The sequence below is a fragment of the Rhamphochromis sp. 'chilingali' genome, assembly GCF_963969265.1.
Source record: "Rhamphochromis sp. 'chilingali' genome assembly, chromosome: 4".
In the NCBI taxonomy this organism is placed as follows: Eukaryota; Metazoa; Chordata; class Actinopteri; order Cichliformes; family Cichlidae; genus Rhamphochromis; species Rhamphochromis sp. 'chilingali'.
The window spans coordinates 10,035,132-10,054,300 of NC_137948.1; the positions used below are offsets into that span (position 1 = coordinate 10,035,132).

The following is a 19,169-nucleotide window of genomic DNA, read 5'->3' on the forward strand; positions in this document are numbered from 1 at the left end:
CCAGATTACAGATCAAATGTGAATTTGATTTATTTTTTTTTTTAAAGCATCTTTTTTTTTTTTTTTAGTTAAAAGTTGCTCCTGTTGTTTTGTAAAATCTTAAGTCTCTGTGCCGCTTCCATTTGTTTTTCATTCATTTGTCAGCATTAACTTTCCTGTGTTCATGTATATGTTGTATTATAGACTTTTATTCACAGTTGATCATTTTGACCATTTTTCTTATTCCTTTTTCAGTCATTACCCCTCCAAAAACTATTCTGGATGACCCTTCAGCTACACTTTTCCAGGTACGACTCCTCACACTGTCCTTCGATTACCTTGATAGGGCTTCTAAGTAATAATACTCAGTAATAAAACGGCTGAATTAAACCGAACAAACTTCATCACTGTGAAACTGCAGAAAACAACTACAAAACCTTTTTTTTTTTTTTTTTTTCCTTTCCCTCAACATGGACATAAAATATATCAGCTGGTCCTCCTCTGCTCTTCAAAGCCTCGCTACATTCCCGTTCTCCCTTCTTCCCTCACTTCTGCTCGCACTTGTTCCCCCCTCTCCACTGTCCTTGACCCCAGCTGGGCTTGATTTTTCCCAGACTGGCACATGGGGTTAATACAGGCCTTGCTTTGATCTCGACACACACACACACACAAACACACCAGCGCTCACACACATGCAGAGCAACGGGCAGCTTTGATGCTTTGTAGCCTTTGAGTTTATTCAAAATGTGAAGAGATACATATGCTTGATCACCTCGACACTCCCGCGCACTGCTGGTTCTTGTATTTTTAGACACTTTATTTTGGCAAACATTTTTGTCATCGGCGCCTTTTGTTCTTTCACTTGACACTTTGATTCAACCTGAAGCGCACAGAAGAAGTGGAGGAAGAGGCGGATGTTTGAAGTGATTTTTGAAGTGATATCGTGTTGTGATGATGAGCAAGATTCAGCTCCTCTAAGGGACTGCTATAAAAGATAACAATCCTCAAAAGTGCACTTTGAAATATGGCTGCGTTGGTGTGTTCATACCCCTTTGGTGTCACGATCGCTCTGAATCACGTCTAATGTTCTGATGTCATTCTTTGTTTTTCATCTTTCCCTCTCCTGTACCCCAACTCTGGCTTTCTTTTCCTTTTTTTTCTTCTTCTTTTCTTTCCTCCTCCAACTCCAGCACCCACATGGTCCCTCTCTCCGGCCCTCTCCTGTGCCTCACCCCTCCTCTCTCAACCCCATGTCTCTATCCATTAGGGACTTAAAAGCGTTAAAGTGCACAAAAACAAAATCTTTAATCCTCCTTGGTGTCATTTCTCCCATATGCACACTCTGTCTGGCTCCGCTTCCCTGTCTATACATCAATCTTCGACACACACATTTAAAGAATCTTTAATCTTTTTTTGTCATGTCACATAGACGTTGGCACACACACACACACACACACACACACTTTAATCACTTTGTGTCATGTCAGGAAAGGAATGTTTCCCAACCCAGAAGTCCTTTGATACCAGTCATCCCCTCCCTCATCCGTCTCCCCCTCTGTCTTCCATCAGGATCCGTTCTGCCTCTTTTTCCTTTTCTCTCTCCATTCCTCTCTTCTTCTTTTTTTTTTTTTTTTTTTTTTTTTTTTTAAATTTAAACACACTCACCCTCTCCCTCCCACATACACTGGTCTCTTCTCGTTGGCCTCGTCTTTTTCCCGAATGGAAATGTTGCTGCTGCTGCCAGACGGAGCAGGATTGCAGGAATGCCTGTTGTTTCACTGTAACACATTGTTTCCTGCTCACAGGGCTGTAATAATAGCAATTAGGCCAGTGTGTCCCAATTTAGCAACCAGAGAAAGGACAGTGTGTGTGTAAGACGGCCTGTGGTGTTGGGTGAACCCGCCAGACCCCAGCTACAGCCTTTATTTTACGCTGCTGATTATCTAAGAGTCTGGAGGGAAAGTTATATGCAAAATGTTTTATGGCATCATTGCTGCGTCTAATGTATATTTTAACTGCTGATTAGAGTGTCTGAAGAGCCTCATTCCTCTAAAAAAGAAAAAAGATATTTGTCCTCCTAGCAGCTCAGCAGCAATCTTAGTTTGAGCTGTCATCTTCATCAACTGCAATTACGCTGATTATCGTGACATTTAGACTGCATTATAGGGAATCCCCAATCAACAATTTTGACACAAACTTTTTAAAAAAAGCTTTTTTCCCCTTCAACGTTAGTCATTTCTTACTGTTGCAGAATTCTTCTGAAGAGTTTTGGTCCAGATTTTTTTTAAATGTCTGGTTTCTGTCTTATTATGTCTTTGCACATATGCAGTTTATGTGGACAGAGATGACCTCTACCATGAAGTTCTTCAGGCACATGTAGGAAACCGTTACCTGTTGGGAGGAACTGAACAGAGCCCAGTCTCTACATGATTTAAGTCATTTTGGATCCAGGACAAAGTACAGTCCTCACAAGGATAAAAGCAGGTTGTCGAGAGTGACAAGAAGTGCAGTTACTTATATTCACAAGCTGTAGCAAACATATATTCAGCAGACACATCTTAAATACAGCAGTTAACTTTGCTTTTTAACACGAATATCTAATCGATCAATCAAATAGCAGCATCTCAGCACATTCAAGCAGGTAGACGTGGTCAAAACGACGACCCGCTGAAGTTCAGGCCGAGGATCAGAATGAGGAAGAAAGTGTCTTTGAATGTGGTACGGTTGGAAGACAACACCAGGTGTCACTTCTGTCGGCTAAGATCAGGAAACTGATCAGCAAGTCACACATGCTCAACAAAATTGAGCAATAGAAGATATAGAGGATATTTTCTTGCTGCACTTTGGGAGCCTTCACACCAGCTGTTTGGATGGAAAAGTCTGGATGGGTTTATAACGGGGGTAATCAGCATTTCCACCTCCTTTTTTAAATTTTGCTTCTGATCAATATACATTGTTGATGCGAGTTTTGAGATCATTTAAAGGATGATTATTAGAGATTTTAGTAGTATTGGTAAGAACTGTTGAAAGTCGGGATTCAGAAAGTGGATTTTAAAACGCTGCGGTGCTTAGACTGTGTAATTTATGTGAAAAGATGCTCTAAGTGTTGTATTTTAGTGTTCTTGGTTGTCACATATAAATCTAAAAAGATTTTTAGGAATGGTTTTGGTTGCTGATGGTCTCTGTCACCTGCTTATGAGTCAGAAAATGTTTATGAAGTTTCATCTGTGAGACTGAAGGAAGCTATTGAACCTCTCTTTTTCAGGGCATTTGTTTACGTGGTAATAAAGCTCTTTAGGAGGCACATGTCACTTTCTCACAGCTCTGCACGTATGTGTCTGTGATAAACGGATCAGTTCTTTCAGGATTCCTGGAGCGGAGCGTCTGCTGCTCATCAGTGTGTCGTAAGAGGATCTGTTAACTAGATGAAGGAAGAGGGAAAGCAGCAGAAACATCTTTAGGACTTTAGTGTTTTTAATTTTGTTTTAATGTCTTACATACACACTTACCAATAAAAGGCCTTTTGAAGTCGTGAATCGTCTTAAATTCAGCTCGGATGGGTCGTAAACGTTTTAATTAAAAGAATTTCCAGAACCCACCACCACTATTTCTACACACTGAGGTTTCGTAAGAGTAGGTAACATTAGCTAGCTTTAACTCATGCCTAAAAAACAATACAAATACAAAGAGGCACAAATTCTCAAGCCAGGCGTGGGTCAGTTTAGATCGTTTGGCCTCGAGGTTTACGACACACTGATGAAAAACCCTGATGATGATTATATTGAAGAAGGCCTTGTTGGCCAGCCTGCTCGATGGCCTCAGGAAGATGTGAGTGTAACAACGAATGGCTTAATGATAAAGATTAATCTTGGTTTTAAAAGCTGGTGCCTAGAAATCCTCACGACGCAGCAGCACTAGTGTGCTGAGGTCTCTTTTTTTTTTTCACCTCCTACACCTCATCTTTTTAGATTTTTACTTAATACCCTGATTATTGCATTACATTTAGAATTATTTTTGACTGAGCTCTTTAAGTTTTTTCCTGCTTTCAGCTGCTATCCTCATTTTTTTTTTTTAGACTAATCTAGTCTTAAATTCAGCTCAGACTTATTTACACCTGCAGACATTGCGGCGATGATGACCACTCGCTGAAGCTCCTGTGCAGCAGATGTTGTCTTTCCTTTCTCTTAGTCTGACAGACGTGTGCCCTGCCTGCCTGTCTGTCTGCATTTCCACCTCATAATTGTACGGTTGATAATTTCTGGCTGCAACTGGCCCATTATACCCATTAAGACTATCACTGGAGAGGAATGTGGTGCTTCAGGGGTGAAAGTGTTTTCACTAACCATTTGATTGGTGCTCAATTTGTGGTCTGCTTCAAAGAACCAACGGTTGCTGGTTCAGGTCCCCCGAGCGATGAATCATCCCCAAAAATGAACCTGACTTTGACTTGGATGTGGCGGCAGCTCTCGGTTTGCGTGTAGCGGGAGGTGGTTTTGTTTGGATTCTTTCGTGTTTTGCAGAAATTGTAATGTGTGCCAGACATTTTTAGAAGCTTCCGTTCACTCCTGCTCTGCTCCTCTGTGTGTCTGCAGGCCGACCTGTTTCCTGGTGCGCTCGTGTACTTCGGCTCTGATGTCAAGACAGGTTTTTGTCTGATTTCCTTCTTTCATATGCTGACTTGGATTAGATACTGGTGTATTATCGAGGAATGTAATGTAACAAAACAATAGCTTACTGTGTGTGTGTGTGTGTGTGTGTGTGTGTGTGTGTGTGTGTGTGTGCACGTTTCCTCCACAGATTTTTACATGAAGAGAGAACTGCTCGAATCCCCCGTCTCAGCCGTACAAGCAAACGAGTCCATTGCAAGGTATGTGCACGTGTCCGTGTGTGTTTTAAATGTGCAGTTGGTTGTGTGTGTGTGTGTATATATATGCATTTGTATCCCGCAGCAACCAACCTATTTTCCTGTCACAAAGCTGTCATCATTGGAATCCCTTTGAGGTTGTGCCTAAACAGCAGGTGCCCCCATGCGCCCTCATTTCCTACACACGCATACAGATTCTCTCTCGCTCGCTCACACACACAAACACATACACGCACACCATTTTCCAGTCTGTCTAAAGATAGAGCCAACTCCCCAAAAGTCACCCCCACCTGTTGTCCTTCAGCTCCATTAACAAAGCCTCTGTTTCAGATCACTATCTCGTTTAGCTTCAAGCTCAGGGTTAGTCAAACTTAAATTTTTCCAGCATGTGTGATTCCTCATAACTTTAGAAGTAAAACACAGAGCTAGATTTTCATAGGTTTTAAAGATGAAAAGCCACATTTTTGCTTTTCTTGACGAGTATTTTCTTTCTGACCAACCTTGAACTTCACTGTGATGGAATACATCCTAGTTTCAAAAGCAAAACTCCACCTATTTAAGCAGGATGCACTGGGTTTATTGGTGTAGGTGTTATCCAAGGGTCTTGGTATGCATCCTACTCAGACATGGTGGTGTGCAGTCCTCCAGAAAACCAGCAGTGATGGTTTATAGCCCAGTAAAACATATCAGAGTTCATGAGGTAGAGGGAGAAACGCAAACACTGAAGTGTGAGAACGGACCGTGGCTGCAAATCTCACTTCATCTCATTATATGTTGTAACTAATGTCTTCTCCATGGTTGATTGGAGGACCAACAGCAGTACAGGCAACAGACTAGTTGTTCCACATGTTTTGGATGCTGCCCCCTGGTGACAGAAAACACCTACAACTTGTAGGTGATGGTCTATGAAGTTATGCATAGGCCCGACACACAGCTAGGCCAGATTCCAAAGAGATGTAATTATTGGTGATCTGAAAGTTTGATCTGTTTTTTGTGCTTTAGAACAGTTTGGTTTGGGTTTCAGCTTTCAAACATGCATATGATAGAGGTGGTTAGATCATATGAAAGGTATGCTGTCACTTTTTAATTTTGAAAGTGCTTGTTTGAGCATTTTTTTTTTTTTTCAAACTCTACTCTTTAAGAATTAAGTTCTTAAATATCGTCCACTTCAGTAAATGTTATTCTGTTTAAACAGGGTGACATAAACAGTCAGCAAGCCAGATGTAATCCAGTATCGATATTCAGCTGATATATTGGTCTGTTCATACTTTGGTTATACATGATATACTCTCTGATCCAGCTGTGACAGGTTCAGGTGACAGAGGAAATTACAAAATGCATTTTCTGTAGACAGTAACCGGAAAAATCACCATATGGGATAAATGGTTGGTCAAAACAAATCACTGTATCTGTAAGATTCCCCTTTTCCTACATTCACTCTGTTTCAAGTTTTCAAATTTAGTCGTATCTTTACATGATTGTAGTTTTCATCTATGAAATTAAGGGACAACATTGGTGTTCACATGTTCTTTATGATAGTTTAGACTTATTACACTGATCAACCAACTTTGATGTCCTGAAACAGTTTTTTAAAATCAATTTTCATTGATATGAACTCAAGTGCCCGGATCACAGAGGCCCTCAGGATCAGTGGATGATGTCTCCATAGTTTGGCGAACATTCAGTTTGCGACTATTTTCCTTTGGCATAAGATGGCATGTTGCCTTTACTCACTTTACCAAAATTTATGTGGGAGCAACTAATTATGACTCGGACAAATGTGACAACTTTGTTCAGTGCAGCATCCTCTCATACTCGTGTCATTCATTTTGTTCTCTTTTTTCTTTCCCTTCCTACTTCAGCTGCATGCTCCAGTCCTCAACTCCCTCCTCGAGCTCTGGTGGCTTCAGGGAGCCGCTGCCTCCCCCAGAGCCTACAGTGGAAGCCAGCGGATCCACACAAAACGAGGAAGACCCATTGACACAAACCCAGGCCGCCAAACCTGCCAGATCTGACCCGGGCAAGGTGCCTAAATGGCTCAAACTTCCAGGTCAGGACAGAAAATAGAGCACACATACAAAGAGAAAGGATCTGTGTTTAAGTAACACTGTTTTTTTGGGGGGGGTTTTAATAAAGAAAAGACAATTACAGGTTACAAGGTACAATAACTGTTTCACGCATCTTCAACAGCACATGGAATCAACCCTTGATATCATGAGTGAGGTTCAGCCAAAAAGTTATCAGAAGAAGAAAAAAAACATGGTTGATTTATTATTTCATCCCTTTAAGATCCTCTCCTCGTTCATCTATGGCCCGCTGTGCTGGACTGCTGTCATTTCACACGGACTTCAAATACATAAACATTCACATTAAAAACTTATGAGGAAAAGATTGAAAATTGATCTGAAATTAGTGAAAGAAACTCTGACATTCACAATCACGCCTCTCTCAAATCCCAGTAAGCATCAAACAAATACCAGTTTGAGTCCACTGCCTTCTTTTAGTCCTCGCTGTCGGTTTGAATAATTAAACTTCCAGTCCTGCACAAAGAAAACCTGTAGGCACAGCAGAACTGCACCAAACACGTTAGCTGCAAAAGCTCCTCTAACACATTTAACTCAGAAAGAAGCATTGCCCCCCACCACCCCTTTTTTTATTTAATGTTGAGAAAGAACAGAAGGCTTTGAGGCACACGATTCATGTCATGGTAAACACACACACACACACACACACACACACACACACACACACACACACACACCACAAACCACAGCTAATAGGACATGGCTTTTTGAAAGCTGAATTTGTGATGACTCAGAGGATCAGGATGCATGTAAGGATGATCCAATTAGTTCAGGATGGTCACCCCCTCCAGCCCATGAGACCACTACAGACACTCATCGTGCCCAGGGAGAGAGCCTGCTGCCGGGCCACATCACACAGCACGAGCCCCTGTGGTCTGTCCAGTCCCAGCGCCTCTCTGTTGTTCTACTGTGGTTGTCTCTGGTGGTCACCGTATTGATGTTTTTGTTTGGTACATGGCTCTCTTCTTCTCTGTCTTCATCTTGTTTGTGTTTCTGTTCATTTTATTTCTGGCTGATCTCCGTGTGTGTCCTTCCGCATCTCTGAAGAAAGTCGTGGCTGTTTTGTCTTTCATGAGGAAAGTTAAAAGAAAAAGTGGGGAGGCTGAATCAGGAATTATAGATTCCATGTGTGGACCACTACAGAGGACACACACACATAGAGCATATGAGGCTTGTTGGCATGTCTTCGTTAGTGTGTTCAGTAATGGGCAGAGTGTTTTGATGCTTTCCCGAGGATTCGGTATTAGAGCCAGCACACTTGTAGTGTTCAGCCTTCTGGCGTCTTTCTGGCCCTCGATTAAAGCCCGGCATCTTTTAAACTAAACTTCTTCTCCTTCCTGTTTCATGATGATCTGCCTTGTGTCGTGCTGACTGGATTTATTGCAGGTTTCATGCTGTGAAGGGTGTTTTGAAAAACAGCGCTGGGGTGGATGATACCAGGTTTGTTTTTAACTGGTTTTTATTGCATCCAGGCTCGGTTTTTGTGTATTGATCTGGACAACAAAGCGTGTTTAACATATTCAGGATATGTTTTCCTTATCTGCCTTAATTCACTCTGTCATTAATCAGCACTTGAAGGCAGTCATCAACTTTCTGCGTGTGCATTTTAAAGGACAAGTTACAGTTTACTCCTAAATATCTGTCTTATTGATGCTTGTTGGGTAAAGAAAAAGCTTTTGATGGTCTCTGTGTAACTTCAGATTCAAAATGAGACCGTGGTGAGGTATGTTGTAGGAGTGACAGATGAGTTCAAGGTGGGTGTGGGGATCTGTTCAGAGCCCCTTCTGTGTTTGCAGTGATAATGGACAGGCTGAGATCAGGCGGGAGTCTCTGTTGAATATTGTTTTTGCGGATGACGTCTTGATCTGTAGTCAGAGGAAGCAGCAGGTGGAAGAGAGCCTATAAAGGTGGAGGTATGCACTGGAGAAGAGAGGAACAAAAGTTAGTCCAAGCAAGGCAGAACACGTGTGAAAATGAGGAGGAGGCAGGAGTAACAGTGTAGAGGTAGTGAACCTAACGGGTTCAAACACCTGGGTTCAGCCATTCAAAGCAACGGCCAATGTACAAAAGAAGTGAAGGGGAGAGTGCAGGCAGGATGGAGTGAATGGCAACGTTTAAAAATGACAGTGAGAGCAGCAGTGATGTAAGGTTGTGAGACAGTACCACTGATAAAAAGACAGGAGGCAGAGCCGAAAATGCTGAGCTTTGCATTGGGATTGATCAGAAAAGACAGGATTAGAAATGAGTAGACATTTCTCAGCTCAGGGACAGCTCCAACTGAGGGTGAGGACGAAGTCAAGGATGGCCTCCGGCCCTGTGCTGCATTTTTTTTTTTTTTCGCCCCCTCTCGCCCCATTTTCCTGTCTCTCTTTACTATTTCACTATCCTATAAAGGCAAAAATGCCCCCCGAAAAATCCTAAAGATGTAGACACACAGTCTCAAGAAATATATATATTGAGCTGTAAATCAGCTGTTACTGCTGGCTCAAAAGATTTGCATGCATAGAAACACCACTTACTAACAAAAGATAAAATTACATGGTAAAAGAAAGGGACAAGGAGGAGGGGTAGCTAAATGGGAGCTAAGAGAAATACTGTGTATATTTTTTGTTGGCAGTGCGTTTAATTCCTGCTTTCCGTTTCTTCTACAGGTAAGAAGTAAAGCTTCTGCTGTGCTGAGGACCCACCATGACAGACTGATGCAACTTAAATGTTCGCTATGCTTCACTAGAGGCTCAGCTTTGTGACCTGCAGTGGATTTAATCCATCAGAGCTGAAGCCGGGGTTTTAAAATGGTTAAAATAAAGATTGAAATGATTGAATGCGTTAATTGTCAAGAAGATCGGTGTGTTTGATTCCTGCTGAGAGAAAAGTGAAGTGCAAAGTGAATAAAGATTGATGAACAAATGTGTCTGTTGTATTGAATTTGAATTATGCTAGCACTTAATCACATGGTGCCCCATCTAGGTAAGTTTGATCAGGATCTGCAGTTAACATTTTCACCATCACCAGGGTAAAGGCTGAATATAATAATGATATTTCTCTTGTTTATTTATTCGTTGCTGTCTACTATTCATATTTTATTCCAGTAAAGTTGGTGTGGAGCACCCACAATTTTCTTGTACATGTACAGTGACAAGGGTTGTTCTATTCTACAGTTTAGAAATGCCACAAAGTATTGGATTTTGGCATTCAGAGAAGCAGAATAAGGAGACAACATAGGTTTGTGTTGTCAGTGCACCATCTATCAAAGTTGCTACCCCCAAACACAACATGAAAAACAGCTTTGATGATTCTCCATCTGCTTGCATTACACTGCAGCCCTCCTCACAGCAGGCTTAGCAGATAACAGGTGCTGTTTTAAAGGTGAAACGTCCCTGGAGGCTTAAAGACCTTTAGCAGGAAAAGCACAGGTGAGACAAATTTCATTAACGACCGCCCATTTTATGTAAGCGTCCCCAGTGAGCTGCACACTCCACAACCTGGATCACTTTAGTGGTTTAGCAGTCATTCTTAACTGTGTTTCTCCTGCTGAGGTAAACTGTTGAATGTGTCTAGGGAGGGAAAATTTGGGTCAGTTTCTGCAGTCAGAAAATCGATGGACTATTGAAACTTTCTCAGCACATGCCGTCAAGGGAAAGGAAGGACAACTATTTCACCTTGCAGAAGTTTAAACTGGTTTTCAAGTATAATAAATGTTTTCTTCTTTTTGGATGTTTGCAACATTTCTTAAAAGTTTGCAAACTCCTATCCATCCATCTTCTCCCACTTTTTAAGGGGTTAAAGAGGGGCTGGAGCCTGCAGCTCTCATAGGGTAAGAGGCACAGTAGACCCTGGGAAAGGTAAGGAAACTTGCAGTAACCTTCCGTGCTCTGGTTGTAAATCCAGCATGAAGGACAGAGGACAGTGAGGAATGAGACCTCTTGGTCTTCTGCTTTCTGACTGGTTTACCCCCACTGCCATTTCTTCTGCCCCAAGCAACCTATCACCTTTTGCAACGTATTTACCTTCAAAAATATCTTTCTTCAGTCCTCCTTCTCTCTTCCTCCTCGTCGTCTGCACTGCTGCAGGAAGCAGCGTATGACCACCCAACACAAAGCAGCGGCAGTCATCAAAGTGATGAGCAGGACAGCGCCTGTGTCCAAGCTGTGGTACTGGAACCAGTTCAGATTATGTGAAGCCAACCGCAAATGCCTAGCTCCACCATGTCGCATAACAAACTCCAACCAGAAGACGGCTGTATTCAGTGGCGTCACCGGCTGGTCGCGGTGCACCGTCGACAGACGCTGCATGCTGGTCTTGTAGCTGTGCATCATGGGAAACGTACAGGAAGTCACATGGCTGTTTCATTGTTAAACAAAAGTGCACTTTTAATGTGACGGAGCAGGGTCAAACACAGGAAATCAAAATTTAGTAACAGGTCCAAGTGCATGGAGATCGGTCTTTGCACAGAAATGTACATAAAATACCTTTTTCACAGTATAATCACCCTTACCTTGGCTGGTTGACGATGGCATGCAGTGCTTCTGCCAGCTCCTCGGCTGTCACTTTGTTGAAGTCGAGGACGATGGCAGTGCCGAGGTGGCTCATACGGTTAAGATTATAAGACTGATCGCCAAACACCGGCAAGCCGACCAGAGGCACGCCGTGAAACACAGCTTCGTACAGACCGTTAGTGCCGCCATGAGTCACGAATGCTCGTGTCTTCGGGTGACCTGAGGGGGGGAAATAAACAAAACTGTAACTGTGAAAGAACCTAACAAATATTTTTGAAAATGTTGGAAAAAATAGGCCGTGTTAGGCTTTTCTTTTGAAATCACACTGAGCTAAATCAAGGTGAAAAGGTTCGCTTTGACTGAAGAAGTGCTTTGAAACTGAAATTCAAGTTTTGCTATTTAAATTTTTTTTTTTTTTAAAATGTGTTTCAGAAAACAAATGAATTATTTTGTTGTGGGCGTGTATCAAGAGGAAGAGGCGGGGCACAGACTGATGTTTGACAATTTATAAATTAGCAGTTTGGTTGAAGATGGCCACCACTTCCCAGGCTGACAGCAGCCAACAGGTAAACACTATTTCTGATTATTCTATGATGGAATATATTAACAGGTGAATGTTTGTACCATGTTAATATACATATGTTTAAAAATGTATTATGGCGTCTTTAATTTGCAACAAATGTGACACAGGAGCTGTCTATCATTAGTCTACGCCCTGTCCCTCCCCCTGGTTACACGCCCACAACACAAAAGCAAGGTCACAAGTCTGAAACTTAAAAAAATTTGATTAGAATTATTTTAATTCATTTCTCTTTTTAAAAACATTTTTTATTCATTTTAAACACCACAATAAAATCAGTTTCTAATCACCTTTTCAATTTAAAAAACAAAAACCCCCTTCCATACAATCCTATAATAACATAAATGAGTCACACCGAGCAGATCGTTCTGAGGGATCCAATCAGAAATCTTTATGTTTGGCGCAAGTGCAGGTGGAGCTTCACCACGGTGACGCCAAATCACCTGAAAGGAATGATACTCATTGGTTCAAAGAACCAACAAACAGGTAAAGTTCTTGCACTCAAAGCACTTTACTGAGCTTTCCTCATTCATCCATTCGTACTAGCACTTTTTCAATGCTTAAATGCTTTAAATACATTCATTCTGCAATGGATGCAGTGATATGATAACCCATATTCTGTTTGCCTGTGAGTGCCCTGACCTTCTGAGGGATTCGTCCTAAGGCGGTGGCGATGACGTTGGTGCGCTCCATCGTCAGATTGGGTACCATGGAGCCAAAAGAAACAACGACTACACCAGGATCACCTGAACTCTGCACAAAAGCCTCCAGGTCCTGTAAGGTGTGACATCATCATTACATCATCATTTAACTGTGTCATTTCAGAATACAAGTACTGTCAATGATCAGAGCCCACACCTCTGGCAGCTGATTGGCGGGTCTGCAGTTCAGACCACCCACGTGTTTGAAGTTGGGTGGGGTTGGCCGTGGCGTATCGATGTCCCAGAACGTCCTGATGAGCCACACGTCAGCCTTCCCCAGAGTCTCACACACACTGGTGGGAGTTCCTGTTTATACAGCAAATAAGGAGTATGACTTCAAAATAAAAGCTTGGATTAGTTTACTTTTATTCCTTATGCCTCATGAATTCAGACAGACGATGACATCAGTATGATTTCACCTCTGACCTTTAATCTCACTGTAGTATTTATCCATCGTCAGCTTCCAGCCCAGTTCGGTTAGCACTGATGACGCCACATATGTCACCAAGTTGATTAGTCTCTCCGTGAACGTCATGTGGTCGTTGTACAGCACAGGAGCTACCGGGACATAAGACGGCAGAAACACAGCGTGGCCACAGTGACGCTCAAAAACACTGCCTAAGCTCAAGCGTAGCGAGATGACGAGCGGCACGCCGAGCACATCAGCCACCAGGTCGCCACACATTACCAAGGAGTCAAGTAGGACGACGTCGAAAGCGGCATCCCGCAGAGTTGCCATCAACTGATCGTTCTTTAGAATCCCATCACACTGCTGCCTCCCGAAGTCCAAGCTCCGCCCCATGAAGTCGATCAGCTTCATGGCCACTTGCAGCATTGAGGGGTCGTGCATGGAGAAGTGGATGAATTCCTCAATGGGGCTCAAATATTCCTCCTTGCTGTATGGCACCTGCAGGGAAAAAAACAAAACAAAACCCCCTGATCAAGTTATTGATTCTTGTTAAATATCAACACTTCACAGTTCTTTTGATTCCTCATAGGGATCTGATGGAAGACAACACACTGCTCAGCAGTATCAGTTATCGCCTAGTAAGGGTGTGTTGTGAGTTCAAAGACAAGCACAAACAAATAATGAAAACAGAAAAAAATAAATAAGACTGAGGTCCTATATCAGGAGGCTTCCATGGTAGTGAACATTCACTGAAATATTAAATCAATATCAGATTATCAACATTATTTTAATTTATTCAATGCTGAAATCTGACATTTTTCATCACATTTTTACATTTAACATTGAACCAACAAGGAAATCAGGATTAAAACAGGACTTTGCAGGTATTTCAATCAGTATCAAACCACTGCAAATTATTTAAACCTGTGGGAAAAAATATTATGCATCATGTAAAAAAAGGATAAACATTATCTGTAAACCATTCTGTTACAATTTAACAGTTTTTAAATATTTTTAAGCATAAGGGTTTATCTAATATAAAAATGACAATGAAGATCTTTGCATCACTTAAGAAAAAAGTTTATTTTATAAAAACATTATTTTCTTTAAAATATTACTTTAAATTCCCTGTTTTTTGTTTACACCAGGATGGAGGTGGATATCTGGCGTCCTGCACCACCCAACCAATCTGCAATCAGCTCTCTTTAATTCACACCACAGATTTTCAATAATATTCAGATCTGGGGACTGAGAAGGCCATTCCACAACGTTGTACTTGTTCCTCTGCATGAATGCCTTAGTGGATTTTAAGCAGTATTTCGGATCGTTGTCTTGTTGAAAGATCCAGCCCCGGCGCAGCTTCAGCTTTGTCACAGATTCCTGGACTATGGTCTCCAGATTCTGCTGACTGAGTGGAATCCATGTGTCCCTCAACTTTGACAAGATTCCCAGTCCCTGCACTGGCCACACAGCCCCACAGCATGATGGAACCACCACCATATTTTACTGTAGGTAGCAGGTGTTTTTCTTTGAATGCTGTGTTCTTTTTCCTCCATGCATAACGCCCCTTTGTTATGACCAAATAACTCAATTTTAGTTTCATCAGTCCACAGCACCTGATTCCAGAATGAAGCTGGCTTATCCAAATGTGCTTTAGCATACTTCAAGCTGCTCTGTTTGTGCTGTGGGCGGAGAAAAGGCTTCCTCTGCATCACTCTCGCATGCAGCATCTCCTTGTGTAAAGTGCGCCGAATGGTAGAACGATGCACAGTTACTCCATCTGCTGCAAGATGATGTTGTCGGTCTTTGGTGCTGGTCTGTGGGTTGACTCTGACTGTTCTCACCATTCGTTGCTTCTGTCTCTCCGAGATTTTTCTTGGTCTGCCACTTCGAGCCTGAACTTGAACTGAGCCTGTGGTCTTCCATTTTCTCAGTATGTTCCTAACTGTGGAAACAGACGGCTTAAATCTCGGAGCAGCTTTCTGTATCCTTCCCCTAAACCATGATGGTGAACAATCTTTGTCTTCAGGTCATTTGAGAGTTGTTTTGAGACCCCCATGTTGCTACTCTTCAGAGAAAATTAAAAGAGGGAAATTTACAATTGACCCCCTTAAATACTGTTTCTCATTACTGGATTCACCTGTGTATGTAGGTCAGGGGTCACTGAGCTTACCAAGCCAATTTGAGTTCCAATAATTAGTTCTAAAGGTTTTGGAATCAACAAAATGACAATAGTGCCCAAATTTATGCACCTGCCTGATTTTGTTTAAACAATTATTGCACACTTTCTGTAAATCCAATAAACTTCATTTCACTTCTCAGATATCACTGTGTGTGTCTCCTATATGATATATTTAACTGACATTTTTTATTGTAACAACCAATGATTTATACAGGAAAATAATGACTATTAACAAGGTTGCCCAAACTTTTGCATCCCACTGTACCTTTGAAGACCATAAGTCACCCAAAACAGCTGTTATATTAAAATATCATAACACCTATGCTGATAATAATCACCATGGCTTATGAGAATTCAGACTGGTTCATACATTTGCCATGACTCGTTGGGATCATTGTCCTCTTCATTGCAGCGTGGACTTTGGATGTTTCTCGAGGAGGATATGGGGGTCATGAAAGCTCCTCTGTAGTTATCCAGGAGCTAGGAACAATTTCTGTGTCACTAATACTGACCTGCATAATGAACCACTTCATGTTTTTTTGTTTTTTTAAGTTATCCTGTCTATGATAACTAGGGGGAAAAGAATAAATAATGAGTTCATTAACTGGCTTTAGAGCTTGATAAAAAAAAAAAAAGATTAATGTTTGACAAGGATGGCAATCAATGTTGTGCTGTCAGGGCATAAAGGATATTTCCTAGTAAGGTTTTGGAGCTTTGTTACACCAAGCCTGCAGTTCAACCGCCACACTCGGTAGCATCCAATTCTGGGGGTACTGGAAGTAAGACTTGTTATAACAAAACCTTCAGAAAAGTATTAGCATGTTTCAGCAGTGCCATCTACAAATTGTACTCCTTAAGACAGGGTGCACTTTTCAGTTACTACCTTTCTGTATTGTTCTGAATGGCCTATCTGAGCCACAAGTGCATCATAATGCAGGTGCAGTAATCTGTGTCCTTTTTTCAGTTGTGACATCTTTACATGAAGCTTTTCTGAAAACCTTTTCACAGTTTGTTCTAAAAACAAGTGAAGCTTGTGCAAGAAATTTAATTTTCATAAGGAAATCCTGAGAGTTATCTAAAGGCCTAAAGAGTCCACCAGCTGTATCCAAACCAAAATGATGGTATTCCCCACCATCCATGTTTTATCCCTACCATCCATCTTTGGGTAATTCTGGGTGAAACACATGCAAAATGCCCAAGACTGCAGTCAGTGCCACTAAAGAGACTGAAAATGTTGAAGCACAGTATTTTAAACTTGTTATTAGGAACTCAGTAGTTGGAGCTTCAGCACCACCATCAGTATCAGTATGATGTGAATCAACAGCTGATGTACAGCAGTCGTGAGCTCTGTCCAGTGATACAGAAGTCTCACTGACTTCTAAACTCAGCTAATAGTCCCTGCCATTTCTTTTAACTGGTGGCTTGTCTGCAACTGAGTGACAAATGTCTGAAACCCCCGACTCCACGCCAGCATTGACCTAAGGTTGCACCTCGTTGACCAATGTAATTCCAGTATGAGTGCTTTTAAAAACCAGTTAAAAACTTTTCTATTCAAACAAGCCTTTTGTTGATCTACGTATTTTATATTCTTTACATTATTTACATTTAACCTCTTACATTGTGTATAATGTCTATTGATTGTACTGTTTATTTTAATCTTTGTGTACAGTGCTTTGTGACTGCCTGTCTGTGAAAAGCGCTTAATAAATAAACTTTACTTACTTACTTACTAGTAGTGTTGTGCAAGTTCAGACTTTTATAACAAAGGATATTTTAAGGACTTGTTTTAAGGACTTGTTTATCTTACTGTGCTTAACTGGAATCTGAAATAAGACAATGAAAAGATGTTAATAAAAAGAGGGAGAACATAAAATTCAAATACATACTAATTACTTACACATTATCCCCCAGACGTTTCTCGCAAATTCCAATAAAATTTCACCTTCACAATTCCACCCCTATAATACAGTTAAAATACTCTAATTATCTGAGTGTTAGGTTTGTTTTAATGAAAGAGCCCTGAGAATTAATCTAAAGAACTGCTGCTTTATTTCAATCGTTCCACTACTAGTACTTGTGTCTAACAGCTGACCTGTCAGATGTGTAGAAGAACACAAGTTTAAAGTTACCCATTGTCCAAGTATTACTAGCTTTTGCCTCTGAGCAGTGCTGTGTGTAACCTTTTCATTATTAAAGTCAAAGAAAATAATATGATAGACACCTGTGTGCAGCATCAATAAGTTTAAACTGTTTATTTAAAATCCTAAGAAACTAGCAGGGTTGGCTCTACATTTCAAGGCTGTTGATTACAAATATCGATAACACCGTGTAAATTACGGTACAAAGTGCGTAATTGTAAAATAATAAAAACGTAGTTAGAAAATAACATTTTGAAGCAACTTTATAGCCAGCCATTCTTTTTCGCTTATCCTCATCAGGGTCACGGGTGTGAGGCTGGAGCCATAGGGCGAGGGGTGAGGGGTACACCCTAGCTAACAACTTTATAGCATCATTGCTAATATAGCTAGCTAGCTTTATGGAAGGAAAATTCTGAAAATTATGACATGAAAATGTAATATTTTCTCAGATATTGTGTTGTCTAAGAAAAGCATACTTTTCTCCTTCTGTTTAAGCTAACTTGCCCTACTATTTTGTATGGGCTAATTTTAAAAATCAGTGTTATTCTAATGTCATTACTACTACATCGCCAGGTAGCTCTGACGTCACGTAAGAACTACTGCTTGTTATCTGGGTTTCCTCGGAAAATCTGAAACCGAGTAAGATCTGAAGCCCTGGATTGTGTCTTTCAGTTCTGAAGAGTTTATTCTGTTTTTCTGATCAATCTGAGTCTCTTTACTTTTCTTTCTGTTCTCCGTCAGGCTACAAACACGCTGTATAACCGCCAGTGTTACCTTGAAAACCAGGAAGTTGAACTTGGCGGCGTCGCGGCTGTTGTTGTAGTTGACAGTAGGCGATGCATCGGGCACTAGGATGGTGACCGAGTGGTTTTTCTTTACCAGCTCTTCTATGATGGTCCGCATGTTCAACCAATGGCTGAACTCTCCCGGAAAAACCAGAGCATGGCCTCCGTGTACTGGAGCGACAGAATGAAGGAGCAGGAGGGAGAGGGGAAGAAGAAGAAGAAGAGGATACGTGGGAACCTGCATCGTGTGTGAAACACAAAAAGATCCCCAGTGTGTGAGAAAAATCTAATGTCAGATTGCAGCTGCAGGTCCAGAGTGTAGTCTGCCTAGAGGTCAGCTACGAGTTAAGAGCTGCACTCTGACTGGACGACAACAACTGTAACTACAACTGTAACTACAACTGTAAAACAAAAAGAGGGGCATGCCAAGTCGTGTTTACTCTCACATTCCTTAAAGCAACAGTTATCTTAATCGAAGACCTAAAAGCTTCCTCTGAGCCCATGCCACCTGAAAACACAAAACACGTTTATATTCATAGTTCCACTCACATTTTCTCTGATTTCTCTGATGTTTATCAGTCAGTACTCAGTTCGGATAAAAATATTTACAGTAGGTGACTCTAAGCCTCAGAATTGCATTTCATATCTGACAGTCTGTGAAAATATAAATAACACCACTCAGAGTAACAGTGTTTGCTGAAAACCCTCTTCTGTGTGACCAACTGTCAGTAATATTTAGAATAGTGAGCAACACAGCACCCAGGAAAAACTCCAGTACTGAAGATTATTTTGAAAATCCTTTATTTTTACAGGTTTCTTACTGAGAGCTTTATACCTGTGAGAATGTTCTAGTGGAATAAGAGAGCTTTATGAGAGCTTTATGGGCTTTATGCTTTAATGTGAGACTGTTTCTGTATAAAAATCCAATTTTAAATTTAGAGTTTTGATATG

At 41.2% G+C, this 19,169-nt stretch overlaps 2 protein-coding genes across 2 annotated transcripts in view; one reads left to right on the forward strand and one right to left on the reverse strand.

Moving 5' to 3' along the window:
* Positions 1–9,843, forward strand: part of aspscr1 (ASPSCR1 tether for SLC2A4, UBX domain containing) — a 22,442-nt gene extending 12,599 nt beyond the window's left edge. Inside the window, exons 13-17 of the mRNA XM_080881220.1 lie at positions 235–287; positions 4,572–4,623; positions 4,777–4,846; positions 6,706–6,893; positions 9,579–9,843. Coding sequence (XP_080737346.1) covers positions 235–287; positions 4,572–4,623; positions 4,777–4,846; positions 6,706–6,893; positions 9,579–9,589 — 374 coding nt within the window. The 3' untranslated portion in view covers positions 9,590–9,843. The remainder of the gene's footprint in view (positions 1–234; positions 288–4,571; positions 4,624–4,776; positions 4,847–6,705; positions 6,894–9,578) is intronic.
* On the reverse strand, positions 8,080–18,596 carry LOC308396122 (UDP-glucuronosyltransferase 2A1-like). The gene is made up of 8 exons (XM_080881221.1): positions 18,208–18,596; positions 13,131–13,611; positions 12,862–13,010; positions 12,646–12,777; positions 12,359–12,446; positions 11,423–11,642; positions 10,935–11,232; positions 8,080–8,847 (listed from the first exon to the last, which is right to left on the reverse strand). The coding sequence occupies exons 1-7, from the start codon at positions 18,460–18,462 to the stop codon at positions 10,953–10,955; spliced, it is 1,605 nt and encodes a 534-aa protein (XP_080737347.1). The 5' UTR covers positions 18,463–18,596; the 3' UTR covers positions 8,080–8,847; positions 10,935–10,952.
* Positions 18,597–19,169: the final 573 nt, after the last annotated feature.